This window comes from Varanus komodoensis, unplaced genomic scaffold (assembly GCF_004798865.1).
Source record: "Varanus komodoensis strain SLA01 unplaced genomic scaffold, ASM479886v1 scaffold58, whole genome shotgun sequence".
In the NCBI taxonomy this organism is placed as follows: domain Eukaryota; kingdom Metazoa; phylum Chordata; class Lepidosauria; order Squamata; family Varanidae; genus Varanus; species Varanus komodoensis.
Window position 1 is genome coordinate 985375 of NW_025336197.1, and position 18249 is coordinate 1003623.

The window sequence follows — 18249 nt, forward strand, 5'->3', positions numbered from 1 at the left end:
AAGTTTGTCAGAAGTGAATGACATTTGCAGGCGTAATAGTCCAAATCTTAAAGAGGCCCCTTTAAATGCATTTATATATCTAAAAGCGAAACTCCAATAACATTTTTATTTCCCCACAGTACTGGATGACATTTGCAGGGATAGTTACCCCTTCTGAGACAATCAGGTCTGCCATGTTTTAGATTTATAGGTGCAAGAAGCTTTGTGTAAGAGCATCCTTTATAGTTCTTGGGTTTCAAAATAGAAGTGCTTACCCTCCTATATTGTTTGTTGGCAATTGTTTATGAAAATGACATTTGATTTATTTTATTTATACCCTGCTTTTCTACCCTCAGATGTACTCAAGGAGGCTAACAATCTTAGGTAAAGAAAAACTTGATTAAAGTAAGAATAATACTGATATAAGCACAGTTAAAATCACCGCCACCACAAAATAAAGCCACACCCAGCTCAATAGATCTACTTATACGCAAAGGCCTGTTTGAATCAAAAAGTTATTTGTCTGCTACAGAAACACAGAGAACTAACCAAGTCTTTTTTCGCAGGGAATTCCACAGCCTGGGAAGCACCACCAAGAAGGCCCTCACTTCCTTTAACCCCCCAAAACACCTCTAAATGGGATGATACTGAAAGAAGGGAGATCTTAAAATCTGAAAAGTCTTGCATTACGGTTTGGTAGCCTGGCCCCAAGCCATGTAGACCTTTACAGATAATAACCAGCACTTTGAAATGTGCCCAGAAACCAACCAATATCCAGTGAAACTTTTATAATAAAGGAATCATGTGCTCCTTTAAGTGGTCCTAGTCAACTGGCTGCAGCATTCCAGATGAGCTGAAGTTGTTGAACAGTTTTCAAACATGGTTTCATATATGGCATGTTACAGTAGTGTAAACAGGATGTAACTAAGGCATCTGGTTTACAATATGTGACTATGGCCAGACTAGACATTTTTAGGAATAGGCACAATTGGATAACCAGCCTCAGTTCTCTAAACACAACCCTGGACATAGCAAAATCTGCACATCCAGTCCACATCCTGTGCCTCCAGTAGAATGGCAACACCATCTAGTACTGGCTCAGCCCATACTACCTTTCGAATTACCAGGACCACATCTGTCTTGTCTGGATTAAGTTGAATTTGTTCACCTTTATCCAGTTCATTACAGATATCAGGAAGTGATTTAGAACTAGAACTGAATCCTTGGGCTTCGATGGAAAGGAAAGATAAAGTTGGAAGTTTTCAGCACACTGGTACCACTAAATCCCAAAACTCCAGAAATCTTTCCCAGTAGTTTCATGTATGTTAGATCGTGCACCACAGATCTTCCACAAATATGAACAAAACAGTTTGTGTCCTGTAAAGTCCAGATGCCAGCCTGAAATGGATCTAGATAACCCACCTGACCCAGAAATCCCTGGGGCTATGAAACTACTTCACACTCCAGCACCTTGCCCAGGAATGAAATATTGGAAAACAGGACTTATCCAAGATAGTTGGGTCCAAGGTGCTTGTACTTTGCTTCAAATGAAGGTCTTACCACCACATTTTTTTTTAGGCAAGATGGACTTGCACTTTCCATGAAGAGGTGTTTACCTCTACCCTTACTTACTCAGCCAATCCCCCTCCCTTGGATTGGTTTTCTAATCCTTCCGGGATATAGCACAAAAATGGTAAGTCTCAATTTTCCAAAGATTCCATCCATATTCTTGGGCTGTACAAATTGAAAAACACCCATTACAGCCAGACAAAGACCTTAAAGTTATATTCACTGGCCCTGTATCATCCAAGTCCACATGGATGAGATCAATTTTACCTACATATGCAAACTGATCACAATGAGATATTGAGTGGAAGATCACTTTTTCTTGTGAGGCAGAGTATAACAGGCCCTAGACCACCACTGATGCAAAGGTGGCACAGAAGTATCATTTCTTCTCTGCCTTCACTTTCACAGAGTAAGGTTTCAAATAAGCTCTAGTCTGTTTGCTGTCAGACTTGCTCCAAGTGTTCCAGCACTGTCACTTCAGTTGGCATCACATTCATTTTACTGCCCACAGGACCCTGGAAAACCAAGGAACTCATCTGGCACCACTCTACAGGGAAGGATGCCCAGAGTGATTGTGGAAGATTGGCCAGGGCTTCAACAGAATTACCTGCCAAGGTGACAATAAAGTCCTCAAGACCCCTTAGAAACCAGATACATCAGTCTCCTGGGGCAGACCATCTTAATCACCCACCTCATCCATGAACAAGCTCCAAGTTCCGGCAAGCCTAAATCTCACCAGATAATGATCAATGACAATAGAACACAAAGTTCCTAAATCCCCTGATCACCTCCATCCTACTCTATGCAGAAAACTGGATCCAAAGTGTGCCCTGCCAAATGAATGGAATGAGATACTAACTGAGATTGACCCATGGCTGTCAAGGAAGCCTTTTAGACTTGTGCCAATCCCCACAAGGTGGCCCCAACATACAACACAGAGATGGCCTTAGTTAAGCATCTTCAAAGAGATGGTATAAATTCAAGTGTGTGAATGGGAGCAGGGGCTAGGGAATTATGATGAATGAAAAACAGTTTGAGACTACTCAACTGGCACCAAAGTTGACAAAAGTACAATAAAAGAAATGATTAATATGGGCACTTAAATAAACAGGATTTTCCAAGTAAATACTCAGAAATGCACTGTATCCAAAACTCCACTGACCCTCTTTTAATGTTAACAATTTAGTACTCCTGACAGAACACTGAGTACTATATCAGTACTATGATACATTACTTCAACATCACTCCCCACAAAACATTCACTATGATTAGTAAACCTGGAATTTACAAAATGATGCCTCCTTCTCCCCCTTCCCATCTCCTGATGCTGGTGTTTCTCTCATATAGAGAACTTGGGGGGAGCCAAGAGGGACATGTATCAAATACAGATGAAATTGTACAAATCCGTCCAATCACCTTGTCTACCTCCTAACATATAGCTATATAAAGTCCACAAGAAGAAGACTAAGTCAGCTCTAGCAGCTTCTAAAGGATTAAAGCTCTCCATTAAAGTATATTTTTCTTAAAGTTTAAAAGAAATTCAATATGCCTTATTTTCAAGACGATCTGCCCTTAATTCTATATAATTTCAGAGAACAGAGGTTAGAGGGATAGTATGTTCTTCTTGGACGACCTTCTTTCCCACAAAGTAGACAGGTTCAAACACCATGATAAGCCACCCTAGCTTTGATATGCCTCACATTTTGGGTAGGGCACATTTTGGGTAGGGTCGCTCCTCCCCGCCCCTCGGTCCTCCTGTGGGTATCCCAGGGGATTTAACAGGCCACCCAAATTTTTATGTAACAGCTCATGATTTCTGGAAGTTTGTTACCCAAGTCACCTTGGCCAGACATGCATGATATGACAAGCTGCACTACTGAGGATAACTACATAAATCTCCCAAGAATGCAACCAGAATGTGAATAGAAGCACTGGGAAAGTGAATAATCCACTTTAGCCGATTTTCTCTTCTACAATTATGTGAAGCCATTCACTGCTCCATTTCAATGACAGATTTAATATACTTATTATATATTTAGTTACATGAACTTACATGCATTTTATTTCATAGGTAAATCTGCATCAAACTATTGTAAAATGTAAAAATACTCATGAATCAACCCACGGCAGAACTTTTGTTCAGGAACAAAGGAAGCTACCTTCTACCAGGTCAGAGTATTTGTCTAACTCGACGTGTCTCTATTGCCTGGTAGCAGCTCTCCAGCAAGCCAAAGGTCTTTCACATCACATGCTACCAGAGGCCCTTTAAATGGAGATGTCAAGATATTAAGACAAGGACCTTTCACCTGAAAACCAGTAGCTCTACCAGTAAGTTCTATTCCCTCTACAGTAGTTTTGGCTTTACCTTACAGGATATGTATTTTGTACTGGCATTCCCACCTCCACAGTGAGTATAGTCTCAAAAATAGCTAAAATAAGTAAATCATATCTTAACACTTCTAAATATATATAGAGCATCAGAAGAGTTTTCACTTTCCAGGTGATTTCAGAAGGTCCACTGATAGCTTTGACTTGGACTGTTTCTTAGCCTTTCTTAATCCATTTTTCACTCTTTTGTTTCATTTTATTATAGTATGGGAAAATGCTACCGTATACATTATATTTTTGCTGTTGTTGATGAGGATTACGATGTTGAAAGCAGACTACTCTGGGAAACTAAGCAGGTTTTTTTGGAAGGAAACTGGGAGAACTCTGTGCATTTGTAATCTGAAGATACTCTAATCTGAAGATTTTAAAAATGATAAATCAATAGATAAAAGTCTAGAAAGATTAAATTTAAAATGTGCACTAAGAATACAAGGCCTTAAAGTAATAAGAGACCAGATTTTAAGAGGCCAATTTTACATACAAGAAGTTATTGGAAGGGAATTTTTCCTGGAAAGAGTCAGAAGGAATATTAATTTAACCACATGACACCCCTCCCACAATATTTGCTGACATAAAAATACACAAAATAGCTTATCTAGCAAGTCAGGAGAAAGTACCAGAAAATTCCAAAGTAGAACAAGCTAAAATGGCAGTAGCAGGGGAAGTTTTCCCCCAACCCACTTCAATTCCAAAATAATTAACTGTGCTGCTAAAAGAGTAAAATCAAAAGACAGCCATTTTTAAGTCACTGTTATTTCTAAATAATTACATCCATGACTGTCTATGCATTTCCTGGCCATGACTAACTATCTTGTAATCCTAATAATTACAAAATCAAGAAGATCATTTGCAAGGTTATTTCTCAAGACAGCACTGAAGTCGGCATACCACCAATTTATCTAATATGCATTTAGATGGACAACTGATTTAAACAAGACAGCATTTAGAGTTGTTAGTAATCTCAGAACGACCAAGTGCCAAGAAAATGCATCACCTAGCTGGTTCCCCAGTCCAGTCCAAACTTGGTGAAGTGGGGGAAGAAGAAATAGGAGGCATGCAATAGCACTCTGTATTTATATGCTAGGAAAGAAAAAGTACCAAATGCCTCTCCATTTAATCCATTAAGCTTATACTGAGAACTTGATTTTGCAGTCAGAAGTGGATACTCAGTAGGGCCACCCTGGGACTGAAAGATGCAACCTCAGACACTGCTCAAGCTTTCTATACAAGCACTCCATAGCTCTAGCCCCTCTTCTCTCCAAGGATACATTTCATAAAATGGAGTCAGGCCTGCAGTATAGAAGGCTAAACCAGTCTTCAAGCAGGTACCAGTCTTTAGGACTGGAAGGGTTTCAGCTCAGATCACCATAATTTGTCAATTCATGTTTATTGAGCAGGAGGTTCGACCTGAAGCCCTTATGGGTCCCTTCTTACTGTACCATTCTATGATTTTTTTCAAGTTCAAATGCTGACACTATCACTAAGAGACATGAATGAAGAAAAACCCAGCAGATAACATCTCCTTCTTACACTAGCCCTTGTCAACCCAATGTGAGATACAGCCAGAATCACAGTGGTTCACTAGACTGTCAATTTATAGTTTGCATTTGTCTATTATAAACAAGCATAATGTTAAAAATGTTGTAAATCTAGTCAACTCTTCTGTATTGACTAGAATTGCTTGGAATTGTGAAAGAGGAGAAACTCTGAAATGTATAAGCATTTGTACAAATGATGAAACAGAACTCTGTTCTGCATAAAAATGCATTGTAAAGTAATGACATCACAGGCCATTCTAGAGGTTCAAGCAAGTAGTGTATGTTGTTGCTCTGGAAAACAATCTGATTCCACTAATGAAATAAAGTCCATCCTTTAAAAGCTTTGAGAGAAGTGAAATACCAGGCATTAGACCTGTCTGACAACAGAATCAGCTATTACCTGCTTAAAGCCTCAGGCGAGTGATGTCTAATGATCTTCTAAATAAAGAGTTCTACATCAAGAGGGAAGAAGGGAGAGTAAGTTGTAGTATCTTATCTATTATTTTCACAGGGCAATGAAGCAGGACAAAAGCGTAGCTTTATGGAGCATTATCCTATTAGGGTCACGTCGCTTCCTAGAAGCTATTGAGGGAGCGTTTTTCACACAGAGGGTCTGAGAGGCGACGAGGGGGGGGAAACATCCTTGACTTGGTCTTGACCAATAGGGAGAAGCTGATAGATGAAGTACAGATTAGGGGAGCTCTGGATGCGAGTGATCACTCCATCCTTTGCTTTGAGATCAGGGGACTGCGGACGGGCAGCAGATCGAGCACTAGAAGCTGGGACTTCAAGAGGGCCAACTTTGGCCAACTGAAGGCCAGACTGGGGAAAGTGTCCTGGGATAGGTTACTGGAAGGTAAGCGAGTTGAGGAGGGGTGGACAGCACTCAAAAGGGAGGTTTTGGAGGCGCAAGCCTAGACGATACCTCTAGTCAGTAAGGTGGGGAGGCGGAGGCGGAGGAGAGTGCCGCCCTGGATGCAAAAGGAGGTGATTAGAGGGATTAGACGAAAGAGGAACCTCCGTAGGAAATGGGTACTCGGGGAAGTAGACAAAAGGGTATACCAGAAGGGGGAGGCCCGTTGCAGAAAGATTCTTTGCAAGGCTAAGGCTGATTACGAGCTGAGACTTGCCAAGAATATCAAGAGCAATAAAAAGGGCTTCTTTCAGCATGTAAATAGGAAGAGGAAGGGGAGACAAGTGGTGGGACCACTAAATAAGGAGGAAGGAGATCCAGTGACTGATATGAGGGAACAGGCACAGATACTAAATGACTATTTTGCCTCTTGTGTTCTCGCCAAAGCAGGATGGGGGATATCCACATAGATTAGATGAGGCTGGGGACCTAGGGGCACAGATTAGAGTCACCCCTCCTTGAAGTTGAGGGGCTCCTCAGGGCATTGGACATTACAAAGGCGCCAGGCCCTGACGGGTTACACCTGAGAGTACTTAGAGAGTTGGCAGGGGTTCTCTCATGCCTGCTGGCCCCCATTTTTAAGGCCTTGTGGAGAACGGGTGAAGTTCCAGAGGGCTGGAGGGTGGCATCAGTGGTCCCAATTTTCAAAAAGGGTAGTAGAAAGAACATGGGGAATTATAGACCGGTTAGCCTTACGTCCATTGTAGGAAAAACAATGGAAAGGCTCATAATAGAGAGAGATCTAGTGATGCTAGATAGGGAAGGGAGGCTGACAGCCACAAAACACGGCTTCCGCAAAAACAGGTCCTGCCAGACAAACCTTGTGGAATTCTATGACAAGGTTTCGCGATGGCTAGATGGAGGGGATGCAGTGGATGTGGTATACCTGGATTTCAGCAAGGCCTTTGACAAAGTGCCCCATGATATCCTGGTGGAGAAACTGAGGAGTTTTGGGATACACCAAAGCACTGTCCGGTGGATTAGGGCATGGTTGACTGACTGAAAGTAGAAGGTAACCATTAACAGGGAATCATCTGGATGGCGGCCAGTGACAAGCGGGGTCCCCTAGGGCGCTGTCCTGGGGCAGATCCTGTTTAATCTTTTCATTAACGACATGGGAGAAGGGGTGAACAGTCTGCTGATCAAATTCGCAGATGACACTAAAACTGGAGCAGTGGCCACAACCTAGGAGCAGGTACTCCAGATCCAAAAGGTTCTGGACAGACTATGGAAGTGGGCAGGAGACAACAGGATGGCGTTCAACGTGGATAAGTGCAAGGTCTTACACTTGGGGCATAGGAATAGCTGTCATAAGTACAGGTTAGGTGACAAGTGGCTGGAGAGCAGCACTTGTGAAAGGGACCTCGGGGTATTGGTTGACTGCAGGCTAAACATGAGTCAGCAGTGTGATGCGGTGGTCAAGAGGGCCAACGCCACCCTTGGTTGCATAGCCAGAAGTGTGGCTTCTAGATCAAGAGAGGTATTACTACCACTCTACACGACTCTGGTGCGCCCGCAACTGGAGTATTGTGTTCAGTTTTGGGCCCCTCATTACAGAAAGGATATAGCCAGGTTGGAGTCAGTGCAGCGTAGGGCCACAAGGTTGGTGGCCGGTTTGCAGGGGATGCCGTATGAGGCGAGACTGAGGGAACTGGGTCTCTTCAGCCTGAAGAGGAGACTCAGAGGGGATATGTTGGCGACATACAGGTATATGTGGGGATGTCACATGGAGATGGGTAGAGACCTGTTCTCCCCTGCAGAGGAAGGCAGAACATGCTCCAATTGAGCAAAGCTCAGGGAGCCAAGGTTTCGTTTGGATGCCAGGAAGCACTTCCTGACAGCCAGGACCCCAAGGGTGTGGAATGGGCTTCCACGAGAGGTCGTTGAGGCCCCATCAGTGCGGGTGTTCAAGGATAGGCTGGACGTCCACATGGTGGGCATGTCGTGAGCGGAGCCGGGTGGTGCCAGAGGTCAGACTAGATGGCCCGGGAGGTCCCTTCTGACTCGCTCTGTTTTCTATGTTTCTATTTCTTAGGTTTTGCTTAAGCAGGATCCAAGTTGAATCACAAATTAACTTTTAACATTTACATAACTACCCTGCAACTTAACAATCAATGTTGTTCGAAGTAGTTACAGGGATATGCTGCTATTGAAAAGTAGGGGCAAAAATAGCACTCATATGCCTTCAAGTGATAGAGAAATGGTATGTTATATTACAACTTCACATTGGCTTCATGTTTTGAGGGACCCTTACGCAAGATGCCCTCAGAAGGGCTCCATTTATAAGTGTGCCCATTTTCTTCTTGCCACTGTCATTGCCTGCTATTTATTGCCTTCTTAATGGCCTGTTACAAGCTCTCACTTGACACTAACACTCAGAACACTTCCAGTTATGATATCAAGGTGAAAGTCTTATAGGCATCCTGCTTGAGAGATCCTGTGGACAGCTGGTCTATTACCAGGAGATGCATGTGAATGGAGTGTGGACTGGAAGGAGCTTTGGTGTGATCCGGCATAGCTGTTCTTATGCCTATTGCCTCTAGGCTCAATTTGCACAACTACAGAAAGGAAGAACATAAGGCAAATGGAGGTTTCTGCTCCATCTATCCACTCCTGTCACTGTCTGTATGCTCAGAAGGGCAGCAACAAGAAGGAAGAAAACAACAGGGATGATGCAGAACCAGGAAGCTCCAAGAGTCTGACGGTGTCCTGCAGGCGTGTACACACTGGCAGGAGCCCAGCAATTTCCAACACCTGTCTTGACTCAAAACTCCATCAGTTAAGAATAGAGAGATTGCTATGCAAGTGGCAGGTGCTCATCTTGGTTCTGTATACATGCACTAACATGTGCATGGATTACACTATGTACATTGTCTTGTAATATTATTCATGGAATTTCTATGGCTGGCTTTATAATTTTTAATACAACAAAAACAAAAATACAATTACTGCATAAACACACAACATAGAGGAACATTCATAAAATCAGGGTAGATAGACTTAAAAAATCACAAGTCAGAAGACATCAAGCACCAGAAAAACTTGAAGTATGTGCATTAAAAGCCTGGGCATTTGCTTGGCTCCCAAAGGAATACAGAGCGGGCACCAGGTGAGGAACATTCCACCAACAAGGTACTCTCACTGAACAGGCCTTCTTGATAGCCCAGATCAAGTGGCAATAACACTTAGAACAACGCTAATAATATCAAGACTAAGTAAGCACTGAATAGGCATATGCAGTACGAGGCAAATTTGCTGTAACCAATTTAGGACCTTCAAGGTTAAGAACAGCACCAGAATTGAATCTAGAGATGAACTAGAAGCCAGTACAGCCAATAAAGCAATGGTCTCATATGTTCAAATCAAAGAATACCATTTTGCAGCTTTATTTTGGATCAACTGACATTTCTGGAGACAGTCCCTTGCAGAATATATGCCAAGGTTGCCCAAGATATGTAACTCTAGCCACTTTATCTCTGTCCAAGTGGGGTCACAGTTGGTTTATCGACCAAAGATAAAGGCACTCATAGGCACTGAGGCCACTAAAAAAATGTTGGATCAAGGAGTACACCCCAAACTGCAAACCTGATCCTTTAGGGCAGGAGCACCTCCTTCTACTGAGGGCATTGGCAAACTACTCAATAGAGAAGACAAACTACCCACTAACCTCCATCTTGTTTGTACTGAGTCTTGGTTTACTGGGCCTTATCCAGTCTATTATGGTAAGCAGGCACTGATTCAGAACTGCCCCTCCTGGATTTGATGAAAAAGAGAGATAGAGCTGGATGTCATCTGGATGATGATGACACCTCAGTTCAAATCTCCAGATGACATTAAGGTATCATCAGAAATATCTGACATTTCTATGAAGCTTTCACTATTAGAATGCACTGCATCCAATAGCAATAAAGAAACAGTAGAACATCTCAGGGATAACATAAAAAAGAGCAAATGTTTGGATTTGCTGGCCATATTGTCATAGCTTCCTGTACTCTCCACAATATTTTCTATGAAATGCCAAGGGAAAGGCAATGGCAACACCAGGTCTTGTTACTCCCACCTGTAGAGATCTATGAAGACCAATTTATAAATGCAAGTGCCCTACCCTCAATTAGGGCATTCTCAGCATCTTGTCCCTAAAACACAAAAGCAAGGGGTGGGGACCCTTTTTTCTTTCAAGCAACACATGTTGGGAGTAGGCAGAACTTAAGTGAGCGGTGTATGGGAGCCAAATGTACAAGGCTACCTATTTTTTTCTCTCTTTTTCTGCCAGTACCGCCTTTTTTTTCTATTCTCCCTTCTCAAACAAATGACTACTGGGAAAAAGAAAGATTATGTCAGAGGCCTGAAATGATAGTTTGTAGAGAGCTTTTGAAATTAAACCAAGGGCCACATGAAATTAAGCAATATGAAGGTACAGGGTGGAAGTTTATCCACCACTGCTTTGGAGTACAGCATTATTAAGTCAAACATTCTTATAAAGCTTCCTGCCTGGATACAGTGCTTAGATAATGTAACATAGGGCATGTATTCAGCTACTACCTCAAATTTCATTATCTAAACAAAACATTTGCAAAGAGGGAGCGGGAATGGAATGTGTTACTTTAGAATAACCTGTCCTGAACACAAGAAACTTTGCCCAAGGACTAAACCCTTAGCTTCCAATTGATATATGGTAAGCTCTTATATGGAGTGGACATAGCCAAGAGAGTCTCCAGTTCTAAGATTACTTTCTCCTTATTTTTTTAAATAGGCCAAATAAACATCAGTTTCAGGATACCCTGTTTCCTTATATGTAGAAGAAAATAAAACAAATTAAAGGCTTGGCAGTTGCTTAGTGAACTAAACACAAACATTATGCTTTCACTCCAAACATATAGCCCATAAATAAAAATATTTAAAATCTGTTTTAAAGACATAGTATTTTATTGCAAAAATAAATGGTGTGAGTGTATGTATGTGACAGACACACATATAAACTAAAGACTCACATTTTCTTTACAATGATGGGTAGAAAATGCTAACCAGAACCCTCAGGAGAGTTAGCAAAGCAGCACAACTTAGAGGGTTGATGTGCCCCAAGGGCTATCAGGCAATTTTGCTTGGTGCAAGCAACCTTGATAAAATGGATCATCAGCTTTTATTTACCAAAAAAAAAAAAAATTCCTTATGGCTGTTAAGAAAATCTTAAAGAACATGAGTGCTGTGTGAATCTAAGACGCAACCCCCCAACATTCATATGAAGTTCAACATTAATTTTTAAATAATACCATTTAAATGGAATAACACATGATTGGCAATAACCAGCATCCTTAATAATGTCTGCTACAGAGCATGAATTAGAACCCATCTTGCACTTAATCAAGACTCTCACATTGACTCTTTTCTCTTCCTATGGAAGTTGTGCATGGAATAATTCTATAAAGCACCATCCATGATAAATCATGTAATGCTTACCCTCTGCTCATTACAATGCCTAATCCAAGTTTGTGCTTTTTTCTGCTTTACCTAAATAAACCAGGAATATGAAACGTGCAAAACAAACTGGAATGTAAGCTTTCCTAATGGCCAGAGCACTCGATTTTGCCATGTAAAACTTACCGTCTCATAATTTAGAAAGATATGACAACAATGTGGAAAATTTAGAAAGATATGACAACAATGTGGAAAATAATCATTTTACAATAATTCAATAGTTAGTGTTATTTTCAGCAGCAAGTGAAGACCCTCCTAATTTCTCAGACTTTTTTCAGTTTTTGTTGTTCTAAATCTGTTACACCATTTTAAATCTTTCCACTACTGTTAGGTTTTATTTTGATTTTATACTGTAGTTTTAAACTTTTATACTGTATTTTTTCATGTTGTGTTGTATTGTTTGAATAGTTGTGAAGTGCTCCGAGACCTTTAGCTAGTCGGCAATATAAAAATATAATGAACAATTCTTAATTTCAACTCTGCAATATAATGAAAATAATGTTCCTAAATTATCTCTTTAAATTAAGGTACTCAGCTGATACTGGGAGAGCTATATAAGGCAAAGGTCTTCATTTTGCAATTCACCATTGCATCATATCTACATCTGTGGACAAGCTGAAACTCGATTTCAATAACTACACTGCTGTAACATGCTAAAATAAGCAAAATATTGCATCTTCAGTAACTGAGTTGCTTTTCACAAGTATCTCATAAAGTCAAATTAGGAGATCTGGGGCTGGCATTCTATGCACATTCCATCCTATAGAAAAAAGTGAAATTTATATCCAAGTAAATATGGATAGCATTGGGCTGTATATGTTATAACAATCAGCACACTTCATTTAAAAGCAGTGCAAAAGGGACACATCCATGCATTCGAGTTACATTTCTTTATGACACTTACTCTTCATTTGGAAACCCCAGAACAGTTTACATGAATGAAAATTCCTTAGCTTTAAATGATGTAACTGTCTATAAATTCAACAAATGATTGTTTGCAGTAAGTCTTGCAAACATATCATTTCTGTTTTTAACCTCTAAAAATAATAGTGATTAATTCCTATACAGAACCCACATCACTAGAGAACTAAACTCTGAGGAAAGTCTCCACTGAACTCCTAATTATCAATGTTCTGTCTATGTAAATATATTCTAAAGGACTACTACAGGAACTCCAAAAGACTAAAGGTCCATTTGTGTACATAAAGTTAAAATGCTCTTTTTTATTTTTCACAGTCAGAAAGTATTTATGACAAAATTTATTTTAACTAGACTACAGCTAGTTTCTTCTTGATTAAAACAAGACCTAGTTATCCAAATAGGATTGTTTCCCAAGTATGTAAGTTAAAGCTGCAATCTTAAACACGATAAAAATTAAGGAATCCTTCCAAGCAAAATGCAATTAAATGTTTAGATAAACCACTGTTCAGCAGTCAAGCTATGAATAACAACAGAACCTTAGAACAAAGGCTAATAGACTGAGCTGTAAGCCAGGAAATTCATAATCCAAACTTTGCCTCCACCATGAACTATGAGGACTTAGGCATCTTCAAACCAACAACTTTCGGTCTGATTCTACAACGCAGAAATAAAAAAATATTGTCTCATCTTTAATGGTTTTTGTAAGGATTACTAAGATTATATGAATTGCTTCACTCTAATGCAATTATTGCACATGCATTTTCAAATATCTCTGATCACCTAGGAATTTTTGCATCACTTCAGTTATGTTTTACCACTATTTCCATCACTGTTCCCTGAAATCTAGACTTTGGTGAAACTGACAAGTCTGGGTCCTTATCAATTTCATGAGCTTTTTAAAACTTCAAATAAATTGGAGTACATGCATGGGTGCATGAAGCACACATGCGCCAACATCTCCCATGTAGCTACTATTTAAAAAAAAAAAACCTTAGGAAGAACTGGTTAACTTAACAAGGTTCTCCCTGAGCTTCTCCATTTCATCACAAGGCAACCAGGTGAAAGGATAATGATAGAAATTACCACTGGACAAATGCACTAGTTTATGGAAAAACCAGAGGGAACTGGGTAAAGGAACCACACCATGCTTACTGACTGAACAAAGAGTCAATTCCGTACAGGAAAGCAAATTTAAAACATAAAAATGAACATTGAAAAATGGTGAACATGGGATCAAAAACAGCACTTCTAACAGAACATAAGTTCACAGGTGAGAAGAAAACATAGAAACAATGAAATGTGATTGAAGGTTATGCAGGAATATATATTTGCAGTCTATTTAGTAATCTGGTATTAGTATATCTTATTTCATATATTTGAATCGACAGTGGGAAGAGCTCAAAAGTACTTTTCAAGAGCCTTTTTAAGATCAGTTTCACACATTATATGAAGTGTAATATTATGTATTACTATGAATTACTGTATATTTGGATTTGTTCTAATACTTTCTTTATAAGTTTAGAACACATCATAGGTTCCCAATGAATGTAGAAATGATTCTGTTTCTACGAACTAGCATTTTGTACTAGTTTGGCTGATACACTCCAAATCAAGGACTAGGCTGAACAATGTCAAGAGCCTTTTCACTGCTGTGATACACATATGATCTATATAACACACTTAGAATAGCCTAGTTCAATGTTTGATATAAAAGAAGTCAAACCTCACCTAAACGCCTTCAACAGGATACAATACTTCAATTGCCGCTTGAAAATTAATTTAGCATGTTTTAAACACTGATAAAGTAGTCATGCAAATTTGCAATTTTGGCAAAAGATTCCAGCAGCAATAGGCTATATTAATCTCAAATCAATGTTGCCTGTAGCATTTTATTATTCATTCCAACTTATGCTAAGTACCTGTGAAAGGGGACATTCCTTGGCCAATGAACTCTGGTTCATATCCTTCAGTAAGTCCTTCAGAGCATTTCTTACTGTTGTGTGAGACCATTGTTCAGGAGGCAAGTCTTCTAGTTTAGGGCAACTATTTGAGACATAGATTAGAAAATGGATTATTACAAGATTGCATTCTGCTGCAGAACATTCCTTTAAGACAGACAGATTTCATTTTGCGCATCAAGCAGATGCATCTGGAGATTGCTCTCAGTCTCCTGATTGTTCCGATTAGTTAATTACTTTATACAACACATCTGCTGTATTGATGCATGAATTATACATCAGCTGCATGTGGCGACTATTTTTTCATGTTACTTCTACCTTCCTGCTCTGATGCGCTTGGTAAAACAATTTAAGGTGTAATGCCTTCTCACAACTGATCATGAAAAGAATTAATATATTAGCTTCCCCCCTCTTTAAGATACAGTGAAATTTAAAAACCTTGACTGCAACTATAAGAGTGAACAAGTCATTCTTTTTCAAAATGCACACAGATGGTGCTGTTCATGATATGCAAAAATATTTTTCTCTTAAGTAAACTTTATGTAAAATGCCTTCTTGCAATGCATCATTTAATTGACTAAAATGCAATATACTTTTAATGAGATACCAGAAGAAAAGCTATGAATCGGAGCTATGCGAATATAAGGTTTCTACAATATTGTGAGATGGTGCTGTATTTTTTTTTCCTGATGAACTGCAACAACAAAAGAATACAGGTATTATTTTGCAGATTGTCTGCTTAACTCAGCAGCAACCAAGCAGTATATAAAACTCTACTTTTTCCCCAAAGACTACTGCCCTGTCTGACATACCTGTGCAACTGGATTTTCAGTGTGACAACATGATAAACATCCTGCAGCATGTCAGCTACTGTAGCATCAGGAGCATCTGTTACATAGGAGAGAGGAACTGGGTTCCATTTCCCAACCTGGATTAGCCCTGCACCAAGCAGAAACATAACAGTGAAAGGGCATTTAATGTTGAGGTCAGTAGTTTTAAGGAAATAAGTAAAAGAATCCATGATAATGAGAAATTATATTCATTTTTATTTTTAATTAGCTGCCTGCCACATATTTTTCTCTGTAGCAGGAATAAGTATTAACTTGGTTTATATAGACCATAAATAACTTCCTAGTGTGAATTACAATGTTACAAAAAATGGGCTTGTGGACTTCCCATGAAAGAACAGATAGAGAAGCTCAGTTCTAGAACAAAGCTGACTGTCCCAATAGTCTATGTTGCACACTTACTTGTGGTTCTTTCGTCGTGCGAATCATTAGTGACTATTACTGCACTGAAAGCATTTAAAAACAAAGCAAACCGTCTATATTTCATATGAAAAAAGACTACAAAAATGTATCTAAGTAAAACTTGAAAGATTAATTCTACTTTGTTGCTGATTATAGACACTGGTGCAGCATTCCTGAAAACAAAACAAAAATAACCTATCCCAACCTCTCCCCTAAGTGTAAATACAGATTGTTTTGCCGTTTATAAAAAATATTTACCTTTTGCTTGGGCAGCAGAGCTATGAGAATATCCAAGTGACAGCAATGCCATTTCAATCAGCTGGTTGAACAGCATGTCCTTCCTTACCAAAACAAATTCTGCATGCTCTTCCTTGCAGTCGTACTCAATGGAGTTTTCATAATGTTCCACCACACAGAAGACTGGAAGCATGGTTCCTGTAATGTAATAATTTGATGGAATCAAAATGTGTATGGTGTTTACATGTACTTTCTGCATGAGTTGCTAAATAAATATTAGTTGGTTGAAATTCTATCCTATCTGGCCTATCTGGTCTTTCCAGATATAGGATGTACCACATGCGTACTATTAATAAACCTTATAATAAGTATTAAGCATAGGTTTCAATCTACTTTAGAATTCAGTACCTGCTAATAGAAACTATAAAGTAGGTTGCAGAGAAATAATGTTGGTTGTCCCTACCCAATCTGATTTGTTGTGAGAGTCTGCAGTGTGACTACTTAAATACATACTGCAGAAGCCTTCTGAGTAAGCTATTGCAACGCCATCTACATAATTCTGTTTACAATAAAGCTTCCTTATTAGTGCCAAAAATGCTGAATTAGTAATTGTTATGAAATTTCACCTTTGTCTGGCTGTTCTTCAAATTTCACATTAACAAAACAGTGTAAGAAAACCAACCCAACCTAATGCTAATTGATTTTATTTGGAAATAAGCAGGGCACACTGATGCTACATATAACAAAATAAATTTTCAGAAAACAAGAAAAACCCTTGCACAATATTTTTTTTTGTTTACTGTTCACCAAGTTGTCATTACATGTATTCCAGGGGGAGGGGGTAATAAACACTGTGCTACAAATACATATGTAGAATAAACATTTTTAAAAAGTTTCAGCTTCAACTAACTACTTAGTTCCTTTTTTACACTGCTGTGGTTCTACTGTAGTCAAAGTGATTTATAAATTAAGCATCACAGATCTCATTGATCTCAGTAGGATTATAGCAGTGCTACTGAAACATGTTAAGTCTTTAAACATGTGCATATTTGTGATTCTTATAAAGCAAGGTTTGCAGAATTGTTGCTTTAATTTTAGCTAAATATAGAAGATGAACAGATCACTGTGTGTGCAGCATCATTCAAGTAACATGGGCTAGAAGAAGGACCTGTTCTTATGAGATCACAACTGAGGCTTTTAAATGAGAGGAAAGTAGTATATGAATCTACTAAACCACTAACAAAGCTCCAACTGACTTTAGTGATACCAGATCAGGACCTTCATCAACAAAAAGGAAAGAGTTAAAACAGCTGCTGCACAGGAACTGTCTCATGGCATACTGCCAAAAGGGCACAATCTTTAACATAAAGGATGGCAAAGGTTACTTTAATAGGGTGCCTAAGATCACCAATTAGTCCTAAAAAATTAATGCCCCTGTAAGCACTATCCTCTACAGTTACAAAAATCATCTAATCTTGCAAAGGTATATAACACATACTGCATTAGTAAAAGTGATTTATAGATGATATTAAAGTAAGTTGTACTAGAATCTCTTTAATCTACTACTACATGAACAAAGTGAAAAACACCATTTCAACTACATTTGCAATGAAATGTAGTTTCTGGTAAACCATACTCTTAAGGTTGCTTGGAAAGATGGACACTCTCTGGTTTTCTGAACAGGCTTAGCTTGAAACATTTCAATAGGCTTAGTCTTAAAACATCTGCATTTCATAATAAGATGCATCAGGAAGGAAAAAAAAGTCCAGAGTAGGATCATCAAAATGTGAACTGCTGACTTCTTTGTTTCACTTGTCAGATTGTACAGTAATATATTCTGACCCACCACAACCAAAACACAACAAGCCATGAGAGCAGGAAGGAGGGACTGGAGGGATTATTAGGAGGTTTTCTGCAGAATCTATATAGATTCACTTACCACATACTTGAGAAATGCAATACTGTATGGCATATTTCTTCCTAATGCGTACTACGCAAGAAATTACACAAGTAGCAAACAA

General features: G+C 39.2%; 1 protein-coding gene across 8 annotated transcripts in view; it reads right to left on the reverse strand.

The window, feature by feature from the left end:
* Window positions 1-18249, reverse strand: part of SATB1 (SATB homeobox 1) — a 129504-nt gene that overhangs the window by 75573 nt on the left and 35682 nt on the right. For all 8 annotated transcript variants that reach the window (XM_044449397.1, XM_044449392.1, XM_044449399.1 and 5 more), the window contains 3 exons: window positions 16250-16426; window positions 15554-15680; window positions 14703-14826 (listed from right to left, as the gene is read on the reverse strand). In XM_044449397.1, the coding sequence (XP_044305332.1) occupies window positions 14703-14826; window positions 15554-15680; window positions 16250-16426 (428 nt within the window). The remainder of the gene's footprint in view (window positions 1-14702; window positions 14827-15553; window positions 15681-16249; window positions 16427-18249) is intronic.